The sequence below is a fragment of the Excalfactoria chinensis genome, chromosome 1 (genome assembly GCF_039878825.1).
Source record: "Excalfactoria chinensis isolate bCotChi1 chromosome 1, bCotChi1.hap2, whole genome shotgun sequence".
Classification (NCBI taxonomy): domain Eukaryota; kingdom Metazoa; phylum Chordata; class Aves; order Galliformes; family Phasianidae; genus Excalfactoria; species Excalfactoria chinensis.
In genome coordinates this window covers 62,885,697-62,910,547 of record NC_092825.1, presented here as the reverse complement: position 1 = coordinate 62,910,547, position 24,851 = coordinate 62,885,697, and the positions used below count along the sequence as shown (strand labels likewise).

At 40.5% G+C, this 24,851-nt stretch overlaps 1 protein-coding gene across 13 annotated transcripts in view; it reads right to left on the bottom strand.

Moving 5' to 3' along the window:
- The window catches only part of SOX5 (SRY-box transcription factor 5), a 642,538-nt gene that overhangs the window by 133,712 nt on the left and 483,975 nt on the right, over positions 1-24,851 (bottom strand). For all 13 annotated transcript variants that reach the window (XM_072349118.1, XM_072349139.1, XM_072349148.1 and 10 more), the window contains 3 exons: positions 22,852-22,938; positions 9,248-9,420; positions 6,747-6,815 (listed from right to left, as the gene is read on the bottom strand). In XM_072349118.1, the coding sequence (XP_072205219.1) occupies positions 6,747-6,815; positions 9,248-9,420; positions 22,852-22,938 (329 nt within the window). The remainder of the gene's footprint in view (positions 1-6,746; positions 6,816-9,247; positions 9,421-22,851; positions 22,939-24,851) is intronic.

Here is a 24,851-nt window from a genome sequence, read left to right as displayed (position 1 = left end):
CCTGCTATAGAGGTAATCTTTGGGAGCAGGAACATGGTATACTGGCGGAAAATATTCCTCTGCACATAAATAAGTGTAGTCTTTTATGTGACCTAACTTTTAGGGTAATGGAAGGAAGTGAAGGTTACTCAAAAACGCATGCATCATGTCCCTCAGCAAAACACATACGTTATTCGCTGAACTCCAAAAGCAATTAGCTCATTCCGACTTCTAGCCTAGATTTTTCTTCTCACTCCTCCCTTTCCCTATCTCCTCCTCCAACCTCATCTCTCTTTTCTTCCTTTTTGTTTTGTTTTTCGAATAATTAATTTCCCAGGGGCTTTTCCCTGCTCAAGGGACAGGCAAGTTATTCTGATAACTGATAGGACATCAGCTGCAGAGTTTTTGTGAGAAACAATTGTTTAGCCTCTTTGCCGGCAACCTCAGTTGTTTGGGAAGAGGTTGCAAAGTCATGGGAAAGGCTGCAGTGTGACTCCTTCTTGGGCCTGTCTCACTGAATTCAGTATGCCCATGTTTATAAGTTGCTGGAAAACAGCTGCTCCTGACACATGATGAATTTGGACAAAATGTCCCCAACCTATCTATGAGTCCAGTCGGTTTGACTGAGAAGTCACAGCTTGTCATATCCACACTGGTTAAAAAAAAAAAGAAAAAAGAAAAAACAACAAGAAAACAAACTGGCTCAGTGGACAGAGCCTGTTCTGAAAACATTTTGTAGCATGAGAAGGAAGATACTTTCTCACAGTTTCCTCCTGAAAAAAGGTCTCATTAAACTCCCACTAAAATGAGTAAGAGCCTTTTCACTAAGTTCAGAGGGAGTTGGATCAAGCCCTCACTTCAACAGCTTTATTGTCTAGGAAGGAAACCTTTTGTCCTCACCTCTCTCTGATATGCAAAAAGGACTCTAATTACAGAAGAATTAATACTGTTCTGTTGTGCAATGGCTTGCAAAGAGGTCGTAGCACCAGCACTGCTCAGCTGTCACTGACTTCTGAGAAAACCAGAATTCTCAGGCAAACGATGATACACAGAAGAGACATTACTAAATCTGTAACCAACCACTTGTGTAGTGGTTGCTCATTTTCGTGTCTTGAGTGAAGGATTCGTCATCTAAAGCCCTTCAAATTCTCCTAGAGAAATCTAGGTTACAGTCACGTAAGAAGTTAGGAACCAAGAAAGAGATTTCACATGTCCTTAAGGTTGCTCTGAGGATCTGTACTCTCTATAGGCACAAACCACTCCAAGTGTTTAGCTCACACAGTGGCCTTGCTCGAGTTTGCTTTCCAAAAGGACAAAGAAAATGAAAGGTTGAGTGTGCTGTACAATTTTGAGTGCAAATTTGTTGAAGCAGAGAATAAATCTCCAGATTTCCTAATCCGAACAGTCAAGCGTCTTCTCACAACAAGAAGGAACTACGGTTACTTTTTACAACTAAATTTCATCTGTTACCATGCTAATGAAAATCTCAAAGTTTTCTCTAACAAACAGAATTCAAACAGGCCTGAACAACAACCAGCCAGCTGAGGGTGAGAGATGATCATTAACCTGAGCAGTTCAAAAGCAACAAGAAGTCTAAACAACAGAAATTGTCTCCATAGACAACCGTGTGCACAAATTATGGTATCTAAAGCAGTCTGGAGGCAGGCCCTCTTACCAGTGTTTTGGAAGGCTGGAATCAAACCAGAGCCTCTTTGTGTTTGGAAAGTTCTGACAATAACAACTGTGTCATTTCTATCTTGGCACATTAGGCATAAGAAATATTTTTCTGAACTTCTGCGTAACACAGAAACCAAATCCTCCTTTCCTTCCCCCAAAAATATAGTTAGATCTTGAAAAATAGATTTTGCTACAGCTAATCATCTTTCAGGAAATTCCAAGTGTTTGAGATTTTATTACATTCCAAACTGGAACAACACCTTAAACCTCAGAGCTTAATAAGAATAGGAATATTCTGAATTGGGTATATATCAGCACAGCCAGACTTCTCCGTCTACCAATGCAACTCAAGGGGAAAGGGATACTGCCAGCCAACAGTGGATGGGAAAGATGGAAATATAGATTTACATGCACACAGGAAGGCCTTACTTAGAGCTGGGAGGACACCCAAGACAGTTGAGGGATGCCAAAAAGCCAGGAAGTCTGTAATATGAAGAATCGCAGTGTCTGGAGGATGGTGGTGCCCACAGCCCATTTCACACAAGCTGCCAGAGCCCTACAGAGCTCAAAGCCCTGCAGGCCTATTAAGCATTCACCCCAGGCTCCAAAGGGCAGAAGAACACCTGCCAAGTGCTACAGGGTGCCGAATTGCCTGCATGCCAAGCTGGGTGTCAAGCAGAAGTTACAGCTTGCCCAGCAGGCAAAGTGTTTGAGTCACCCTCCTGTATCTGCAGCAGAGCTTAGTCAGAATTCGCTGGTTCCTCAGTCACACTTCCTAACCAGAGGTTTCCCATCAGAACATCTTCTGACAAGTCTCTGGTTCTGAAGGAACATAAAAACCCTATATCAAAACCCCATGTAATTAAGCAATCGCTGTCTGGCAGGACACATTTCAAACAGTACTCAGTACTTGGGCTCAGTGCATCACCCAGCATTGAAACAAATTAGTAACTGAGTACTGGTACTATTCAACTGTGGCCCAGTGCAGAGACACTGTGAAGTGGTGCTCCTTCTACATGCTGCACTGAGATCTTAGTTTTACATTATTGGCAACCTGAAGTGTTGCAAGATCTCGAGTTGGGCTCTCCAAAAAAAAAAAAAAAAAAAAAAAAAAAGACTAAAAATTAGAACAGTTTAAAAAACAACATTTGGCCTCTGTTTTGTTTGCCTTCTAATTTTGGAACTTGTAGTGTTTCATGGTTTCAAGTTTTGCCTGGAAATATGAGAGCTAGAAATTTACATTTTGAATAAATGAAAGCTGGCATTTTTGTCATCACATGACTCCAAAAGCTGGGGTTTAAGGAAAAAACATAAAACACTGTCAGGCCTCCCACAAAACTGTGCGATTAGCAACACTGGTTTATCACAATTTAGGCTGCAATGTTGACCTATTTTACCAACCATGCCATACTGAATATGAGCTGCCTTATGAATTTTAACAACTGGATTTCATTTATAGTTCAATTAAAGTGACTTTTGTCACTGAGCTTCAAAACTATTCCATCGTCAACCTAGGCTAGTTTTTATCTGAGCAAGTGGAAGGTGTAAACTGTATCAGGGTCCAAAACTTTGCACCTTGGAGGTGGACCTTCAGGGCACAAGACCATCTGTGCTCACTGCCTGAGCTCTGGGGGCCGCCTTAGCACCATAGTAAAGGAACAACTAGCTCTTCCTGATGGAACAGCTACAGATCCCCTGACTGATACTGAAGAACAATAACACTATGAAGTCACTCATGGTGACACTGTGAGCTCCCCTAAAGCCATGAAGGACAAAACCAGACTTTGTCCAAGAACCTGCTGAACAGTTAATCATGTCTGCATATCACCACAGAGCTGTTCTGAAACACAGCCTGAAATCTTCAGGGCTGTTGGTGCATAAGAGAAAATGGAACAAAGTTTCAGTTTCAAATCTGGTAAAATAAAGAAACTGAGGTGTGTAGGGCAGAAGATCCCAATCACTCTGCACGGAACTACAAAGAAAAATAAATCAGAACTGAAGGCAGTGTGCATGGGTGGTAAAAAAAGATAGGAGAAAGCTTAGTTCAGTCAGAGAAACTCAACCCCTTTCACAAACGAGGAGTAGAACATCTCACACAGACGCAAAAGAAGCAGCCAAAAAATATTACAACAGTATCCCAAAGCATAAATTCCTGCTTAGATCATGTTTTAGCATTATGAGGTTATATGGATTCTTGACTTCAATCTAATCAGCAACTTTTCTCCCATTCAGCACTACCTTTTGCTTAACTCTCTATATGAAGACAACCTGCTAGCCCTGCATGCTAGTGAAACTGCCTTCCAGCTACTTAGGAAGAGAGGGACTTGAAAAAGATGCAATGTCAATTAGACACTCATGTGCCAGGTACATTTTTCCAAGCTCAAGTAGCTAACACATCCTTTCCTCACCAGCAGAGAAGCGGCTAGTTTAATTGAGTTGTACTTAAACTCAGCAACTGCAGTTCTCTAAGGAGGAGAGATACAAGGCAATCTCTCCCTGCATATGCATTGTGTGTGTACTGGTGAATATATGCTGGGGTGGGGAGAGAGGGGAATGCTTCCAAGTTAGAGCACTTAGAGAAAAGAGTCATAAATCACGGGGTCAGTCAGGTTGTGCTTTCTTTTAACCTTAGGGTATTATGCTTTCAATACAATATTTCAATAGCTTTTTTCTGTGTAATAATTTATCTGGAATTATGGCAACTCTTACAAGCTTAGAAAAAATTGGCTCAAGTAAAATGAATCCTTTGTCATAAATAGGTTGTGTTCATAACTGCAGCCTAATCATTCAATTGCACATAAGTCAAATAGTTATCCAGACTTTGTAGGAATATTTCCCTGTCAATAAATCTAATGCTATATAAAAACTCTGGGCCAGTGTGACAGCAGCCTGCTAGATTAATTAGGGCAAGGTCAGAAAATCTGAACTCACAGCTACATTCATGTCAGAGTTTTGTTCCACCCACCATAACCTGATTGTAAACTCACCAACCATTTCAAACATGGCCATGTTGGGGTTACTTCATTGTCTCCATTTATACATAAACGCAGATTTCCTGGGGAATTGCTACTTTACTCTGACCGCAGTCAACTACACATAGAACTGAGAAGAAATGTACTGCACTGAATTCACAGATAAACATTATCAGTGGTTTTTATTATTTAAAAATGATTTTTTTTTTCCAGAGACTTGACAATAATTGGACTGCAGCCAGGGCTCAGGAGACTACAAGACCATCCAGACAGTGGAACTGTCCAGAGGCAGTCAGCAGAACCCAAATTTCACTACAAATAGATCACCTCTGTGGGAATGAGAGGACAGTATTGTCTCTCCGCCTCTATAATTCTTGACCTTTATCATGTGACCATCCAAAAGGAGAGTGCCCAAATTTGATGGGTTTTGTGTGAAGTGGACCCTGGAGGTGAAATTCTGACCTTGATGGGGTCAATATTTCATCCAAAATCCCTTGGGACAGGCCTCCAAATCATGTCTTAGGCTTCCAGCTTGTATCAGATGATAGCTAGCTGACTTTCATTTACTCCTGACTTAGGTCAAACTTGGATCAGGGATCAAGAGATGAAAGGCTCTATATCTCATTATCAATAATCAGTGTTCTCCACGACCCTAAAAAAAGACATACTTCATTCTTATCTACAAGACCTTAAAACTTAAAAGGCTTGGGGTCAAATTATGTTACTTCAATTTATTTTTATTCACTGCTTATAAAACAACTTCCTCTATCGCTCTCAAAGCTTAATGCTAAAAATGTAAATACTTTTCTTGCTATTGTAGAGGTTCTGCTATTGTTTTTCTTTATAAGCATTACTACAGATAATGAAATTAAAAAAAAAAAAATCCCAAATTTCTCCCATGTGCAATTTTAAAAAAGAAAAAAATAAGAATAACCCAGGAAACGCCCCCCCAAACACACACACACACAAAAATTAAGAGGCTAAACCTAATCCAGGTCTTCTAATATAAAAACTCTTTTCAGCAACTCACATCTTGTATACATGTTGCCTTGTAACATAGGGGTGAAACTTCACCAGAAGTTTTTCATGGTTACAAAGGTTCTGATACTGAAACAGCATTATTTGAAACATTAGCCAGTTTTTTTTGCAACTCCTCTGATTTTGCTGGAATTACACTTTTGCAGCCTGGATACAGCCTGTAATTTTAGGTGACTCGTTCTAAAGCAGTTTGGAAGGAAGATCCTGATGTTATTGAACAAACAGGACATAACTTTCACTTCCACACGAACTTGCACTGCTCTGTAAATAACTGCATACTTAAACAGTCCAAGATTCTACCATGACTCTAGATAGCTGTAAATGTCACACCCCTCCTTTCTTATTCCTTGTAAACCTTCACGGGCAAACTGATTTGCATTACACCGAGAACAGGGCTATGCATATAAACATGCAGAAGAAAAGTACTGAAATACAATCATTGCCATGAAAAGAGACCTCCAAATGTGTTAAGGGAGGAAAAAGAAATTAAAGTTTACTGGTTACGCTGCATTAGCAATTTTTTTTGTCCTACCAGGAGTAAACACATAGATGCCTAGATTCCTACAGAGCCTTGTTGCTCTCTAGGATCTAACCAACCTTTAGTCCAGTTTCTCACACAGTTACTTCGCCTAACGTGTTGAAAGTTTCCTGACTTTCACAGGCAATGGGAAGGAGAGACTTGATTACAGATCACTGAAGTGAACCGATTCAGCAAAACCTCAAAAACAGATTTGTAAGAGATCCATTGAAATCCAATACATTTTAGCAATGTTTTTTGCCACTCCTGATCTAAATTTGAAGAGCACTTTCAGAGGGTTTCATTCCGCAAATCCTTGCTCACACTACCAGCTCCTCTCTCATCTGCTTTCTCATTCCTGTAGGAGTAGTGCTACTCACTCAAGGCCTTACAGAAACTTTTTTCACTTAATGACAGGTAACATCATCATGTGTTTCCATAAGTAAGATGTAAGCCATCTGCAGAGATCCTTAAAGATACTATGACAGTAATGCCCGAGGAAAAATATGGAGAATAGAAAGGAAAGGGATAACAGGGATATGGGTGGAGATACGGTCTCTGACCTGGATCTGTTGCTGAAGAAGGTTAATTTTGTGTTGCTGCTGCAGGAGCTGCTGCTGTTGTCTTGCAATCTGTGGAGAAATTGCACAGAAGTAATGTAAGATATGTATCACGATTCCTAGAGTTACTGCATAGCAAACTTCCACCCTTCTTGGTCCTGTCAGCTGCTCTCTTAAGCTAAGAAACTTTCAAGTGTGGGTGGCAGCAACCTGGACTGCCACTGAACCACAGTGCTCATGCTCAGGAGCAACTCATAGCAAACACAACTGTGAAAGAAAATGTTACAAAATGCCGTGATGGATTTCAGGAGAAACACTGACAAAAATCTCTCCTTTCTCATTACCTGAAGAGCTGCTACAGAAGATGGTAGAAAAGATGAAAAATAGTAAAGGAAGGCAGAAAAGGCAAGGAAAAGGAAGATGAACGGTAAAATTATTTTTATGTTTGGTACCACCTATTCAAAGTTTTCCATGAGAGGAAATAGGACACTCAGGAGGCAGTGGTGTATTTCACTGGTGTAGAAACAGACACAAAGAGATCAGAACAGGGTTTGGAATAATGATTGTTACTCTCAGTACTTTAATGGGCAAATCAGCAGAAAAGAGATAAAGGGGCAGAGTCAGTCTATGTGGCTCTACACTGAACCTGATTCACACAAGTTGATGGGGTAGTTACACATCTCCTCTCAAAGTCATGTGTTTTTCCATAAAGACTTCCAACCTCTCTCTCCATTGACTAAATGACTGGGAGCTGTAGCATAGATATATTTTGCATACGGTGAAGGAAAAAGCAAGCAGTAATGTAATCAAATCTGAGTTCTTAGAGGATGAATGAAGATAAACCATGATATGCCTCAAACTGAAAAAGCAAACTCTGAAAACTTTCATCTAAGTCATCACAAAAGCTCTGCTCTCATGAATAGCTAGCACAGCAATACAAACATTAAGGAGTACTGCAATTCTCCTGTGGAATGTGTACACATCTCAGGGTCAGATGGGAACTTATACATACTTACTGGGAGGAATTTTGTGCATTCTTCCCTTTAGGTATTTTCCTTCATTTCTCTCATTAAACTATTAGCATAAAAAACACTCGTTCATAGCTAGTTCCACATCTACAAGAGTGTTTTCTTTCTAGAGCATCTTTTTAAGCAACCAAAATTATTTTATTAATGTATTTTTAGAAGTCTGATTTCTATACAACAGAATTATACACATTTTCTCAAATTAATAAAAATAAAAAATAAATCCTGGTTATGCCAATAAAAACCCTGCAGCATTTTTTCCTTTACTTTTCCAATTTTCTCCATTTTCCTTTTCACTCTCAGATCATTCAGTCATCCTGTAGCAGTGGTGTCTTCAATAGTTAGGGCAAAGGGAATAGTTCCTGCAGGATGTCTCCTAATGGAAGGATCCTGCCAATTACACCTTCACGCCTTCATCCATTCTCTCCATGTAAACAACAGCGTGATACAACTTGGCTGGTTTAACAAGTATGCCACTTTTCCTACTCTATGTGGGATTTCAGGTGTGAGGCCAAAATACACAGTATTTAAGATAAAGCTTTTAATAGAGAAAGAAAAGAAAGAAAAACGGGGCTAGAATTTCTGAAGATGTCAGCAGTGCTTTAGAATCTTAAGATTTGTTAGCATACATACTACTAACATAATACTGAAGTAGGACAACCATGACTGAATGCAGAGTTCCATGAGTTTCATTACAAGCTGAGATACATGCTCAGACAGATCAAATGCTTCCAGATAAGAGGCACCAGAGTGGACTACTGGCAAAATGTTAAAGATGTCGATGTATTTTCTGTTCAGGTAAAGAAACAGGCATTCATTTCTGTTAGAATTCACATGGTGCAAGTTTGTCAGGAAAGTTGTGGTTTTGCATAAAATAAATTGTGTTGGTGTGTTCACAATGGAACTGTTCACGTGCAAAAGCATGTTTACGTTTTCAGTGGAGGAAATATTTGCAAGAACTCAAAATCAAGCCTCACAAGTGTACAAGAAAAAAAGTCAAATTTCTTCTCTGACCTTATATTGTTTCCCACTTTTTTTTTACTCCACAATTGGCAAAACAATCCTTTCATTTGCCTCATTACAACCCAAATCCTACACTTTGTTTATTCCCTTCCTATTGAACACCACTGGACACCAGCAGTACTTGGAGATTATACAGGAGTGAATTTGCACACTTATTTACACATATTTAAAAGAAAACATAACAACAACAACAAAACTACTGGAAGACAATACCCCCAATATGGTATATATATATCTTTAAAAGACACAGTATCATATATTGCAAATTAAGGCAGTATTCCAATTTATTTTTGTTCACATTTCTTCACCTAAGAAAACAAATATTAAAGAAAAAAAAAACAAAAACAAAAAGAGATGAATAACACCTTTAGGAAGTATAAATCCTAAAAGATAATCTCCTGGGGAGACCTTCTAGAAAATGATTTTACGCTGAAAGCCGCCATCATAATCACTCACCTGTTCTTGTTGCTGCTTAGCCAGCTCCATTTGCTGGCGTTGCTTCTCGATCTGTGAGGCAGCCAGTTTCTTCTGTTCATCGTGAGCTGCTAGCAGCTGTTCTCGCAAACTGGTCAGCTGATTGATCATACCCATGAGCTGCCTTTCTTTCTCAGCGAGGCTTTCTGGAGTCCCTGGGCATCATATGGTGGGGGGGGGGGGGAAAAGAAATGGAAAGAGAAGAGAGGAAATTTAGAGCTAGTTAGGTTTTGCAGGTTCAGTGTAAGCAAAGTTTTAGCTGAACCAAAGAGCAGCAACCTATTGCAATTTATGGCACATTACGGCCCATCTTTCCTCATGAAAATGAACCCTGAAGGATAATTCCATATGCAAACTTTGATCCAGGGTCTCCCTTCAATGTTCTCTTGCCCATTTGTCTACTTTCTGCTGCCTTTCTATCATCTCAGAAGGGGAAAAAATACTGCCTGCTCTGAGTTTCAAACTTCAAACCTTGTATACATTTCAGAGGCATCAAAATTAACATTTCCGGTTTTTATAAACTACTGAGTTTTCAGCAGAAACTTATAACTTAGACACATCAATGTTTTGGCACTTGCAGAAACTGTAAGGTGCGTATAAACCTTCCTTGCATATTTAGTGAGAAATAGGGGGGTTCCCTTGGGGTGGGACCTCTCTGCCTCCCCACTGCTACTCCCACAGCACACAGCCTCTACATCATTTCCAAATGTCCTGATGAAGTGATAGAGTATTTAAAGTGTTAATAATGAGTACCACTGCCCTCGCCATCAATTAATATTTTTAAAGGAAAAAGCCTCGCAGAAACATATCAGAAAAACTGAGTGAAGTGCAACTCACCATCTCTCATGTTTACTGTCACTAGATGCTCTTTAAAGGAGAACCCAGACACAGGAACTGACTAACCTTTATCTCTAAATCATTCGGTAAGAAGCCCTACTTCCACCCAGAGTGACAGTGATTATAAAGGAAGGGAAGAAAAAATTCCAAGAAAAAAAAAGCTATGAATCACACATTAGAAACAACAACAAAAAAATGCACTATTAGTATATCTAGTATCATTGTACTACAAATTTAAAAGACCAGAAAATATGCGTAGCAGCTAATCCGCAGATATCTCCAATACCACCACACCCTATCATATGAGTCAGAGCCATGAAAACCTTTTCAAAAAAGCCTTAGGAAAGGATTAGGACTATCTGTCTTTATGCCTCCTCCGAAAATAATCTGCTTTTTGGGACAACCCTGCCACACAAACCTTTCTAAAATGCAGGAAGTGTTCGTCTGCCAACGTCACCAATGCTCTCCAAGAGGAAAAAAAAATGAAAGAGAGAAAAAATTTGGTGACTACACTACACATGCTCCTAGCCAACTATCAGTCAGACATGGAAAAGAGCTACTTGTAATAGCTCATTTAGTCTACCCCCCTGCCAGTGCAGGAATGTTCCCTACAATATATTTACTACAGCTTTCGACATTAGATTGAAAAGTCTGAAAGACTGAATCATCTACTTCATGCTTTGAAAGAGTGGCCCACAGCCCTACAGGTGTCACTGTTAGGGTTATTCACTTGATATTTAGCTTCATTTATATTCACTGAATTTCATCTTTTCACTCCAAAGCAGCATCCCATTTCCGACTTAAGCAAAATCCTTCCAACACTTTTCTAGACAATTACAGACATTTGGGAAAATACTAAGAATACATATTTTGTACAAAGGAAATGTAACTTGATTTTTTACTAAGATATTGGAGGCCTAGGTAGAAATATCCCTATTACACAACAGAGGGCTACAGCAGAACATTAGCTGTAGAAGGAGATGGAAACTTGAGAATTGTATGGAAATAATATCCACAGGACTTAAAACTCTGCTGTTAAAGGCTCAGAGAAATTGAAAACTGCTAAAATAGTAATGCAGGCAAAGAAAACACTTTTTAAAATTTATATTATTATTTCAAACATTGGAGAGAATTGCTTTAAGTGATGCACTTGCCACCTGGATGTATAGAATCATAGAATCGCAAGGTTGAAAAGGACCTATAAGATCATCTAGTCCAACCGTCCTCCCTTTACCATACCTACAGAAAAACCTCTATATCTCCTAGCTCCCTAATGTAGAATTAGAATTCTCCTAATGTAGAATTAGTTAGCAGCGCTACTGCCACTCTTCTACCTTTCCTACATTCTTCTCTAGGGAAAAGGGTGCAGTTTCCAAGTTGCACAGCAGAACTACTTGAAAAGACAGCTCCTTCCTTGCCCTATCAGCTGCTAGCAGTTCATTGTAATAATACTCATCTAAAGACCATTTTCTCACAGTACAGCACAGTGTACTACACTGAGATATTTGAAACAAGAAAATATTTTCTTCTCAACTTTTATGAGGATTCAAGAGTGTGAAGGAGAAGAAAATACAGAGAGAAAGAATATAGCAGGTTTCTAGTTACAACCCTTAGTAGGGTTAGCAAAGGGCAATTGCTCTCAAATAATTCAAGAAATGCAGTGATGTACACTGAAGATACTTAGCCAGTACTGGCTCACCAGTGCATCCTGAGATCCCATAGTAGCTTTCAGACAGGAGTCAAAAAGCACAGTGTAAAGCTAAATTAATCCCCCCTACACCTTTGACAGGTGAAAAAACACCTCCATTTGTAGGGACTGACAGACAGATGGGTCACAGAGCTCCTCACAGCAGCAGCAAAAGACATCTCAGTAGTCAGCGATATCCTCTGCAGCTCCCACATGCTAAAGCTCTCCACACATGCCCCAGCAGTGACTTGGCGCACCAAACTGCAAGGGCAACCTGCTAGCACTGCTCTTCCATGATCTCATTCACCTATAGAGGAGCAAAAAGCCGCTTGCTTCCCAGGGACACAACAGCTAGATCTACACTACAGGAACAAGGGAGAAAATCTGGGTGACTAACAAGTAGCCACAGAATGCTGCTGTCAGCCAAGCCCAAGCTATAGGTGTACCATGGCTGTGCTCCCACAGAGAAACACAGAGGAACTGATCTCTTCATTGTTAATTATTTTTTGGAGAAAGTTTGAAACGCCCAGAGGGGATGCTTCATGTACTAACTTGGTAAGTACTGTACCAAGTCTTTGGCTTATCAGCTGGAGTGGGAGTAGTCTGACAGAACCATTGTTTTCCTTTGAACAATCTGAGGCCATTAATAAACTGGAAGGGAGAATTTATCACCGACAGCTTTTAAGAAATATACTTCTTTGGAGAATACTTTCTAGAAAACACAACTTAGATACTTTTATGTGATTATCCTACCTTTCCAATAACTCCACTAACATTAAATTGTAATATCAAGTCTTCAAGGGATCTTTCCTTGCAAAGTAAGTACTCAGCTGTATTGCCAAACAACCAGCACAATGGAAAGATCAAAACTACTCTCACAGGTAGTTTTGAGGAATTTTGATTTGTTTTGTTTTTGCAGATTACTGGTGGCTTATACAAGTGTGAAATTTAAAACGAAGTACCTGAATCAGAATGTCTTGGTCATAATGTGAAGTGTTTGATATCTTGCATTTTACCCTTTCTACCTAGTGTTTTCTAACTATGTTTTCTATAATTCTTTCATGGAAGGAGCTAACAAAACTGCAGTTTAACAATTGCCATTTATAAACTACTTTGCTTGCATAAAAAATGAAGACCCATTAATACTGAAAAGTTATATACACAATGGTGAACAGCTTTAATTGCTACAGGACTATAAGTGTGAATTTAAACGCACTGCCAAGCACTAGCTGCTGTTTTTGTGCCCATTTCTCATTGCTGTAAATTACAGGTAGGTGAGAAAAGCGTACTTCCATCTTGTCATCACTCTTTTCTCTCTTTTAGCCTTCATGAGAAGATTCGAACTTCCATCATTGTTTGAAGTCTCCCAGCAGTCAAGGGATTTCCATTTCGGAGACCATGCAGGTTACACAGCAAAATGCATCAGCATTTTGAGCAACCACAACAGCAGCCATGTGAAGACAGGTGCTTAATAGATGCTGCCCAGGAAGCCACAAGCTGTCCCATGCTGCCAACCTGCCAGACCCTTGGTGGTGGTGCAGAGCTCAGCAAGGACAAGTCACAGCCCCAGCAGCTGCCTCTGGCACCTTTGTCACCACACTGCGAGCTCCCTGCAGCATGGAGCTGAAGTTGGTTTTGGAGCTGCTCTTGGCCCTGCACCACTATGTGTAGGACTGCAGCACTTCCACTCTGCAGTGCAGTATGGCTGGGAGGTAAAACAAGTGCCTATCACTGCAGCGTACAACTTGACAGCAAGCTAGATCACTTCACACACACTGAGCAAGGAGAGCGGTGTATATCAGTGGCTGCCTCGATAATTACTCCTAACTACCGTCAGATGCACAATGAACAGATATTGCACATTTTATGTTTAACAGAGCTTTCACCCACCAGGTCACCCTGCCTTTCAGAGGTTACTGTAGGCACTTGTTCCATTCTCTCTGTACTCTACCATTGCAAGGGCAAAATGGGAGTTTCTCACAGCTTAGCAGAACAACAGAAAACAGGGCATCACCCTACACACTATGATCTGATCCAGGGAATAGCCCAAGAGAAGATGCCTTCCAGATGCATCAGCTTATTCTCGACCACCACAATAAGAGATCCAGAGAGAGAAAAAAACTAAGTATTTGTGAATGCAACACCCACAGCAGATGGCAATCAAAGAAGACTCAAATTAGTGGCATGCTGTATCGCCAAACCTAAACTTCATCTCAGATCAACACAACCTATAATAGTGTTTAAGTAGGAAAAGAAATTTACTCAAATGCGAAATAAGCTATTACACATTTTTTGTTCTGATTCACAGCCTCAGACTGGCAATGACAGTAACATTTTAATAAACATTAGAACGAAGACACCAATATGACCAAATGACACACTTCAAGTGAGAAAACGAACAGGAGAAACCTTGGCATATTCATCCAAAACAGAAGCAAAGGGAAAGAAAAAAAAAAAGAAAATTAAATTTAAAAAAAAAAAATAAAAAAAAAAAAGGCAGAGAAACTCCTTTTGCAATCCAAACAGTAAATACTTCATCGTAATTTATTAGACAGAATGAGAATGTAAATGAGAATTTGGGAAAGCCAATATTTTCTTTTAACAGGCACTCGAAGCATTTGCTACGAATGCTGAAGTGATCAGGCTGTTTGCTCGCAGCCAGCCCACAGATCTGCCACACAGCTCCCAGCACACCCTGCAAGGGGCAAAGACGTGGCCAGGCTCTCCCCGATCCCTGAGCCGTGTCTCAATTAAACAGCCAGGAATGTTATCAATCAGAGGCTTCCCGGCACACACACAGACGGTGAAATTCATCCCCCCAGTCAGTTTACTATCAAGGTAATTACGTAAATAGCTTTTGAACTGTCAGCATCTGTCTTTCAAAGAAAAATCAAAGAAAACAATGCGCGAGTAGAAAGCCTGGAAGACACAATAATATTGTATTATGTTCATATCATTAACTAGAGTTACAAAAGGAAAAAATAAAAATAAAAAAAATCCTCCTGTATCTACAAAGCTTTGTAGAAGAAAAGAAAAATTAAATGGAAATAAGAATATTTTGAAGTACTCCGTGTTCAAATAATGATAAGATGTATAATAATAAGTAGAGCACATAGTACAGAGCATTTTTTAATTTCAAAGCATTAGCTAATTGATTTCCTGCATGACTGTCAGCGGGCAGAAAGGTATGTAATACCTTTACGTATGAGAAAACAGAAGCTTTAAGTTTTAGAAAATTGCCTGAAGCCATTCTTAACTTTAGGGACTGTAAGCTGTTCTCCTGGCCTTGCTAAAGTCATCAGCAGAACGACTTCAGAAAGGCCACGGATTTCTTTATGCACGGTATATAAATGCTTGCATCTTTGCCTGACCCCACTTGATAGCGGCCAGGGTCCTACCTAAAGGAGTATGAAGAAATCACTCTAACACTAAGACTCTAACCAAGCAACGGGTCTGTGCTGCCAACTCAGCTCTGATGTTGTTCTGATGAAGACATAAGTACAGCCCATAAACCAGCTAAAAGCTGAGCCATCTCCAGGCATTTACCGCAGTGATGTATTTTACAGTGAGATTTTTAAGGCCAGAGATAGAACAGCCTCAGTACAAAGTTGAAGGAGTCGAGAATGATCTTTCTCTGACTGAACAGCCTACTGATGAAGTTGTCCTCAGAAGAGTTGAAGTTCTCCTAACAATAACATTATTATATCTGAAAGATAAATAAATACATCCAGGCAGTGGTCCACAAAGTAAGTATCTTCTCTTGAGGGTTTTATCAGTATCTTTTCTTGAGATTTTCATTCTCATTCCCATTGTCAACTCTTAGTCTTCCCTCACCCCAATTTCACTTTTGCTCTGTCACATTAGGAATCCGAACTCACTAATATTCCGTCCCATAAGAAGATCAGGAAAGTAAAATAGAGAGGCTGCTTCATCTTCTTCTAATGAATAGCAAACTAATCTTTGTCACACTTCCTCTGAAAGACCTACTTAAAACCTTGTATTAATTTTAAAGAGAAATATTCTCCCCTTGCTGCACAGGCGGACTCGCTGCTGATGTCACCTGGAGATGTATATGAGAGGCAATGGGGAGCTGCTGTTACGCGCTTTCAGGAAACGTGGTCTGATAACAGATCTAAGCAGCTGAGGTAAGTTCAGAATTTAAACTCTTCTTTTCTCTGTCTTGCAACAGTAATGTCAGATGTTTATGACCAAGCAATGAGTACGTACTTGAAGTTCTGTATTGATATGGTACTGTGGGCATGTGTATTTGTGTGTGGACATGGGCAAATGGACATTTGCACATGCGCAAACGCCCTTGATGGTTCCCTGATCAATACTTCAGGGAGTGTTTTATTAAGGACTGGCACACAGCTTTTCAAGCCAGTAAATCTTGGAGCTGCCAGGATGTAAACATTTAAAAACTGGCATTTTTCATTAAGCATTTAAGCCAACTTTGCTACACAATGACTGCCATCGCTTACAGCTACCTACCTTGCTAAATTAAATGACTTCATCTGATTGATATGGGAAGTCAGCTTAATAAAAGAAAACTTTCTGACTGCTTTTTACTCAGCAGGCTGCCGCCACCAGAACAAACAAATAAAGAAAAAGCCCAGAATTCAAACCTGTTTGCCTGTACCCACAGATTTATATAATGAATCTTTTTTGCTTGCAAATAGAAGCCCTTTTTAGAACAGCAAGTTCAAAGGAAGTTACGTATTTCACCCTGTGGACAGTCTTAATATTTTAGGTTTCAGTGGAAGACTTTGCAGAATGAATAAAAACAAATGATGAACAATTACCGTATTTTGCCATTACTACCCTCAAGAATTAATATTCTGTGGGAACAAAAACTTAGCTGTCTGCTCTGCAACAGCCCAACACATTACTGTTTCGCAATGCTGGAAAAAGATGTCAGTGAGCATTCTTCATTTGCCGTCATAAAAAGTTTTGGTACAGTAGACTGCAAACAAAGCTTGGTATTCAAACAGGTTAGTAACTTTCTGTCAAGGTTATAAAAGGAATAGACAATGTTTGTATTGAGATTATTTCTCAGAGGCTTTTCTTTGTTGGACTGCCTAGACAAGGAGCTAGGACTCGGCTAGAGAAACAGCATTTGCTAGAGGAATTTTATGCAGTAGCAGTACAAACAGTAAGAAATATGTATGTGTATTTGCTTTATTTTGACAAACTGGTAATTGTAGCTCAGCAACATTCATCTCTATCAGCACATCTTTGAGGTAATTTTAGTACAAAGAAGAACTGGTTTAATTCCCTTTTGTCATCCAGCACTCGGCATGATGTTTAAATATAGTGGTTTGGCCTCCACATGCTCAAACAAAATAAAGCCACAGGCATTTGCTACTTTAATTAGTTCAATTTTATTCTGTTTTCTCTATTAGTAATACTTTTAAAAATAAAAGTTGTAGTTGTTCTAAATAGAACCTAATATTTTTCCTGATCAAACTGAGTATCTTTAAGAAAAAAACAACAAAACAACAAAACAATAACAACAAGAACTACAAAAAACAATCCGGCTTTGCTACAGATTCTCATTTTTTATTGCATTTCCAATGCAAAAAAAAACTTTCAACACTCTAACCCTCCTCTTCCACAGATGCTGCCCCCAACTAAACTCCCATCCTAGGATCAAATAGAAGCAGCTCCATCCAGTCACAATCTCCATTTCAGACTTTCATTTGGCCGGAATTCTGCGTTGGTGTGGCTCAGTTGGCACTGTCTGCTGCTCTGCAGTCTGAGAGTATCATATTGCACTGTGATCAACCTCCACTATTTCGGCAGCTGCCAAACTTCCTCTCAAAATGTAGGTTCCCCTGTGTGCCACTGGGCAGGTTCCCCCTCCAGCACTTTTGAGATATTAGTGAAGGACTAAAGCCCTCTGTCAGCAAATTGCCAACTATTAAAACACCCCCAAAAATACGCACAAAGAAGAAGAATTCAATAAATATTGAATTTATCACTGTTAAATGCCAACAACCACGCATATCTTACCTCCTTCATTTAATGACTTTCTTACCCTCCTCTCCCCACTCCAAATACAATACTACCCACAAAATAAAATAAAATAAAATAAAATATTCAACACGTCCACATCTGACAGAAGTTTGCAAACATTTTTCAACCATTAATTTGCAAATGCAAAATTTACATAGCTCCCATGATTGCGTTTGGTTTTCACACATCTCCTGGGGATCTGTGTTTTCTTAGTCAAAGGTTTAAACCCAGAGCATTCCCCACGCATAATCTCTCTCCCTTCTCCCCAGCTCATTCCTGTCCACATCTAAATGCAGAATCCCTAGCTTTCTTGCCTTCAGTTTACAGATTATGAGATCCAACATGTCACTCACTGGATTACTGCACATAACCTGAGCACTACTCAAAGCTTACTTGTCTTCAACTTGTCCAGCGTTACTTAAATGGAATTATCCGTCACAATCCATATACCGAATCTGCATAGCCCACTTATCTCAAGATTCTGTGTGTCACCTACCAGATTATCCGTTTTAATCCATACATTGAATCTACATAACATATGTCTTTAATTCACAGGCTCTGACGAGCTATAGTATCACTGAATGGATTATTTCTCTTTATCCACTATTGGCAGTCCTAAGACCATTGACTGCATACTCTCTTGTGCCCCATCTTCCCAAAACAGAGTGAGATTAGAGACTGGGCAAATACGGCCCCATCATCCATCTGACACAGTGGGATGTAATACCTGCACTGATACTTCACGTTACTTGGAGCACAGGTTCCTTAACAAAACAAGTTATCTGTGTTATCATGCATTAAAGATTAGGTTTGGTAGGCTAATCTTGCTTTCAATTACACTCATAAACCTGGAGTTACTCCAGTAAAGTCTTTTAGATTTAAGTGGATACAAAAAAGAGCTGGATTTACCCTGAAGACAAACCCTTTGACACTGAGTGCAGAAAACAGTTGGCCAGGCTTGGTTAGGAAGTAACCGGTACAACTGAGAAGGATTTTTAAACAACAAAAAAATCAGGTTCAGGCTTGCCCAGTCTTTCTTGAGAGGTTCAGGAGCAATCACTACGAACAATGGCTTCACTTCAACAGCAAACCAACTCCGAAAGATTGGAGACAAAAGTCAGTTCAGCCTTTTGTTCCACACACCTATTCAAAATTAGCTAAGTGGGGTGCATACAAAATGCGTATTTATATTTCTTGACAACCCTCGATAAGTGAGAGATGAACAAGATTAGCAGAAGGGCTTTGTATACACGGGGGAAGTTTTAACGAGATTTCTCCTCATGGCTGAAGCTGTCTCATTCATGGCTGCATCAGCCAGGCCCCGGTGGCAGCCAGGCCGCACATCTCGCCATGTACCCAGGGGCCAGCAGCCAGCCCCAAGGCCTGCTCTTGGGCCTTGTCTGTGCAGTGAAACTCAAGTTTCACAGTTGTTTCTAACTATGGGTATTGCCACTGATAGCAAAGAGCCATCTCTCAGAAGTCCACCCTACACGGTGCACCTCCTGCAGTCAGTAACATTGCTTCAAAGGAAAGCAACCACTGTCACCTCACAGTTCCCAAATGGCAGCAGGCTCTGCTGAGAGGAGAGCAGGGAGGGCTGTAATTCTCCTTCCTGGAACTGATCAGCCTGAGTGCTGAAGCTCTCAGTCTGCCTCACTAACTCCAGTACACTGTGTTATCCTTGAACAACGCAGAGGCCTTTTGAACCCCTTCTTGAATACGACGGATATAAATAAGTTTGAACAGACTTTAACCAATTCAATATATCATTTTATTTTAATATACGTCCACTCAATTACATGTTTTGTAGGCTTTACTATAGACTGGCTTGATCTGAACAGAGTAAAAATTGCATGGTTTTCAAACCAAAATTTCTTTAGAACTCTCCATTTCCAAACTCATAATGCTTAGCCCTATATTGCCTCTCTAAGCAAACGAAGTCACTCAAACTAAATTTCAAACTACATTTATAGATATGACAGGTTCTTTGCTCAGTTTTAAGGGCATTCCCTTCCTGTACCTTTTAATCAAGCCGTGGAACGTACTACTACATTTCCGTTTCCTTTAGTACCTGGACATACGCAGATCCTTCTAAGACCTTTGAAGAGGAAGAACTCAATACAAAACTAGAGAGTCTGGCAACTTATTCTAACCATCCACAAACCTTCTTATCATTAATAAAACACTACTGCTTTCTAACTTAAAAGAAATTACACTCATAGAAAGTGAACTCTTCATCTTCCTTTCTCTTAATCTCTACCAGCAAATAAAATTCAATGTCAGTAACACAAACTTGGGCATTAACAATACTTAGTCCAGCACTGAGACTTTAGCACATGACATACTAAAACTCCCCCAGATTTAATGAAAAACACAATGAAATTTTGAACAGTTATGTGGAAAAAACTATTCAGCGCATAAGACAGTTGGGCAGTGCAGATTCTAAGTGCTGTCCACATTCCAGGGTGTATTAACAATAAGACACCAGTTGTGCAGTGTTTCCAAATATCACTAATATAGAAATGAAAGAAAAAAAACACAGCCGCCAAGATAAATACAGAGAGAATTAAAAATTCACAACTGGAAACCTTAATAACTGCTTGTATAGAAGGACAAAAACATTCTCTAGCCTAATATACGTGTGTTTGTACACGCATACGTGACTACAAACCAGCTTCACTTGCACACCTTTCATACTATCTCACTAAATACAGCTGCAATACAGCTGAGCCATTGTTCGTTGGCCGCTCAAGGCTGGCGGTACCATGAAAACCGCATTCCTGGGCACTAAATAATCAGCCTTCGTGACCCCCCAAGAACCTGTAAGTCAAATTCATTTACCCCCAGAGGGCAATGCTCTATTGTATCCTCCCTCCTTTCCAGCCACCTAGGAACAATGGACAATAATTGCAACTGTCACGGCAGTCAGTAGGAAAAATAAACCAGTGCCTGTTTTCACAGCTTACTGCCAAACCTGATCCAAACACCTAATAACCATGCCCCCAACCACAGCACCACAGTTGCACTAAAAAGCGTCAGATGTGAGGCTTTTGAACAGAGCTGCAGAACAATAACTCGACTTGTGTTCAAAATATGAAGCTAAAAAACAAAAATTAAAGCAAAGCAAACTCTTCTTTGAGGCTGTGCTGTTGCTCCCCATCCTCCCCCCGGGCGAGACTGAAAGGACTGCTGAATTTCTTTCGTGCTAGCACAGAGCTGCCTCTGCTGCTTTCAAGTTTAACTTGTGAGAGAGAGGAAGGGAGAAAAAAGATTGCCCTCCAAGAGAACGAGATCACAGGGACCGGGATGGGAGGGAGGGGGGAGCAGACTGCTTCGCAGTGCACAGCACTTCTCAGTGCAGCTTCACTGAGTGCAGGAGGAGAGCATAACCACTGCGCGAACTCTGCCAGCTCCAGTGCGGCAAGAGTTAAAGCGGCTCCAGAAATCCTGTGAGAACCACCAAAACACACACCCAAAAGTGGCTATGAAAGCCGCCTCTGTACTTCAGGCCTAAAACATCTTAAAGATTCGTCAGTCCATGGCAGCCAACGCTGTTACTTTAAAACAATGCGCTTCCAAACAACAGAAATCCCAGGTACGCCCAGTGGCTACCCTGCTCTGTGCGCCTACAGAAAATGTGCTCAGTGGGAATTAAGAACTCAGTGTTTGGCCCTCTGTTATAACGATAATATCAGAGCCTGTTTGGAGCCGAAGCACCGTATTCTATTCTAAAGTTATCCTACATATGTAGTGAATATATATTTTCTGAATTACAGCCTCCTAGGGAGAAGCTAGGGGAAGCAAGTGGCATACTTTCCTACTTGTGTAAGTCAGCAGGCTAGAGCAAACTAATGCTGATGGCTTATTTGTGACAAGCTGGAAGGCACATATAATTAAATTAACACTATCTTTGCACATTGACCAACGTGTTAACCTCTCAGAGCACGTCATGCTGCAGTCTTTACTGAATACTGCCCACTTCTAGTGCAGAAGGTCCATATACCAGCCAGGCAGAAGGTCTGGGAGCCTGCCTGAATGAGGATCTTTGCACTGGGGATGCTAGTAAACAAACAAACCAAAAATAATGGAGAGGAATGAAATCTCGTTTAAAACATAAAAGAAGGGGTTGATTTTAATCTCAGTCTACTTTCACATTCCCAGAACAACATTGGCTTTGATTTCACTACTCCAGATGTACAGCGATAGAAATGGGAGAAGAATCAGACCCACTGTTTCTTTTCAGAACCACAACGCCTGCTCTGAAAACTGCAATGTTTGACTTGCAGGTATTCTGAGTCAGTTCTTCCTCGCAAGCATTCAGGAAGAGCTACGAAAATATTAAATTACATGAAAACAAACAACGACAGGTTCCCCAACATGACCTCACATACATAAAATGGGGAAACATCTTGGCAAAGCACAGGCTACTGCTGCTGGAGGGTGGTCAAATTTTGTCATTTTCCTTCTGGAGCACGGCGTTAAAAGAACATGCTTTTGCACACAGATGTTGTACGCTGTCCTTTCAAATCTGAGCTGGCTAATTTTGGTACCTAGAGATATCATTCCACTAACTTTGGTGGGTTTGGGGTTTTGTTGGGTTTTTGGGTTGGTTTTTGTTGGTTTTTTTTTTTTCAGTACATTCAGAAAAGTAAAAAAAATCTCCATCACCAAAATCCGTACAAACAGGAACAAGGAATTCTTGAGTAGCCTCGGATTTCAGAAGCCGAGCGCTGCTACGCTCTGATCCCACACATAAGCCTGCATTTGATAAGCGAATTTACATTTTTTTTTTCAGTTCAGCTGTAGGATCTATCTTCTTATAACAGGGAATGATACGTGCAACAACGGCTTTATATAAGTTCATTCACTTAGGGCAATACGACATTGATTCGTGCATTTACGTACAGATGGAGGGCATACACTTCATTTCAGCCTTGAATTACTACCTTTCAAGACGAGGGAAGGGGAACAAACAAACAAAGTTGCAAAAAGCGCGTGATAAACGTATATTCATTCTCGGTTCGTTTTAGCACAGAAAGAGCATTACCTTTTATTTCTCCAAAGTTCCCTGATCCCATGGCAAGAAGCTTGTCTTTCCAGTCCTTTGATAGTAGCTTTTCAATACTGGGAGTTTCTGAGTGAAGGGGGGGAAAAAAAAATGTAAGCAAATCAACATGACTGTCTCCACAATAGAACTCATTAAAAGTCTATCTGCTAAAAATAAGGCCAACCCTATTCTGGGCCCCAGTCGTAATGACTTCATCAACAAACTGATAAGAGGGGAGGGTAAGAAAAAAAAAATGTGTTTTGTCACCTGCTGTTTCAAAACCATTAGCTTTTTCCTCTCGTGGAACAAAGCCATAGTAATTTCGTATGACAATGGGCACATATAAACCTGCAGTTCATTGTTTTTCAATTTGGTGAACAAGTTGCTGCTTATAATGGATGCCTGTCAATTTCTGAGCGTTAGTCTGTAGTCAAAAAATAATTATGTTGATAAAATGCAGAGTAAAAAGAGAGAGAGAGAGAGAGAGTGGAGAGAGAGAAGCAAAGAATTAGCTCCTAAATCTGCTACATGTAATTATATCCCTCTGAGTGTTTACAATTACATCCACTTTATAATGTGTGTTTAAACATCGTGTGGTGGTAAGCATACTGTGGAAAGATTTTCCAGTAGCACGCACATTATAAATAATAATAAAAAAGTAGGGTATGAAAAAAAAAAGAAAGAAAGAAAGAAAAAAAAAGCCTTAAAAGACGGCAGAATCCAGAGGGAGAAAAGGCATCGCTTAGAATGGAAACCCATTATTTGCTCATTTCAGATTCTATCACTTCCTTTAAAAATAAAATAGACTAAAATATATTCCTTCGCTATTCTCAGCGAAAATGCAGCGAGGGTGTGGACGGGTCTGATATTTATGTCTGGAACTCTCCTATTCTGACCTCTTTTTGTGTAGAATTTTAATGCATAAGTAAATATAAATGCTAATAAAATTCAGAGGACATTAAACTCAATTCCAAACAATGTAATTGTATATTCTTGTCAGCATTTAGATGGGTACACAATTACAATAGCTTTCAATCCTACGATTAGCACTGCATTCAGTTAGAAAATGGAGTGTACTAAAAGATAAGTGTCCCAGTATGCGCCATCTAAATAACAATACCCACACTTATTATCTGGATCTAAGACATATACTGCCATTCTCCACATTCGTGTTTATGTGTATTTGTATTTGTTCAGGCGTTTGTTTACCCCCTACCAGGAGCATAAAGGGAGTACATGTTAACTTATCAAAGGGACCGTCTGGCCTAGAGACCGTACAATTATTAGCAACTGGTTAATTTTCCCCACAGTAAAAACCATTACGGGGAACCTTCATTATCTCGTTTGGCTAATTCTGCCTACTTTCTTCAAGCCCCAACTTCGCGAGCGGCAGCGCGGGAGGGAGGATGAGAGCGGGGGCCCCCGCACGGCGGCTCCCCTCTGCAGGCCTCTCCCGAGCGCCCGTCCCACGGGGCAACAACGGAGCCCCACTCCCACCCCATAAAGGGAGCCGCACCGCCAGCATCCCACGTGCAGCAGTACTCCCACCCCCATCCCCATCCCCCCCAGCAACGTTTTTAGGCACGCTGCAACGCTGACTCTCCCGTGTTCCCTATGCAACGGGATGCTTCCCGCTCGGCGGGGAAGGATTCTCCCCTCTCGCAGGAGGGAAGGATTCACAAGGATTCCGAACCTCGGCTGCAAGCTCTGCGAGTGCGACGATATCGGAGCGGAGCGCTGTCGGGAGTCGCACTGAGATTCTTATTCCCGTGCGGGGTTGGGGAGGCTGCGCCGCGCTGCAGGAGCTCGCACGCCTATTGCCCAAGTTTGTGAGGCGCCTGTAAACACCCATTTCTCAAAACATATCTGAGTCAGTCGAATAAACGGTGCCGAGTTTTTTTTTGTTGTTGTTGTTGGCTTTTTTTTTTTTTTTCTTTTTTTTTCCCTCCATCCTGAGCATTTCACAAATTCTCGAGCAGCGTGTAAACAGGCCAGAGCAA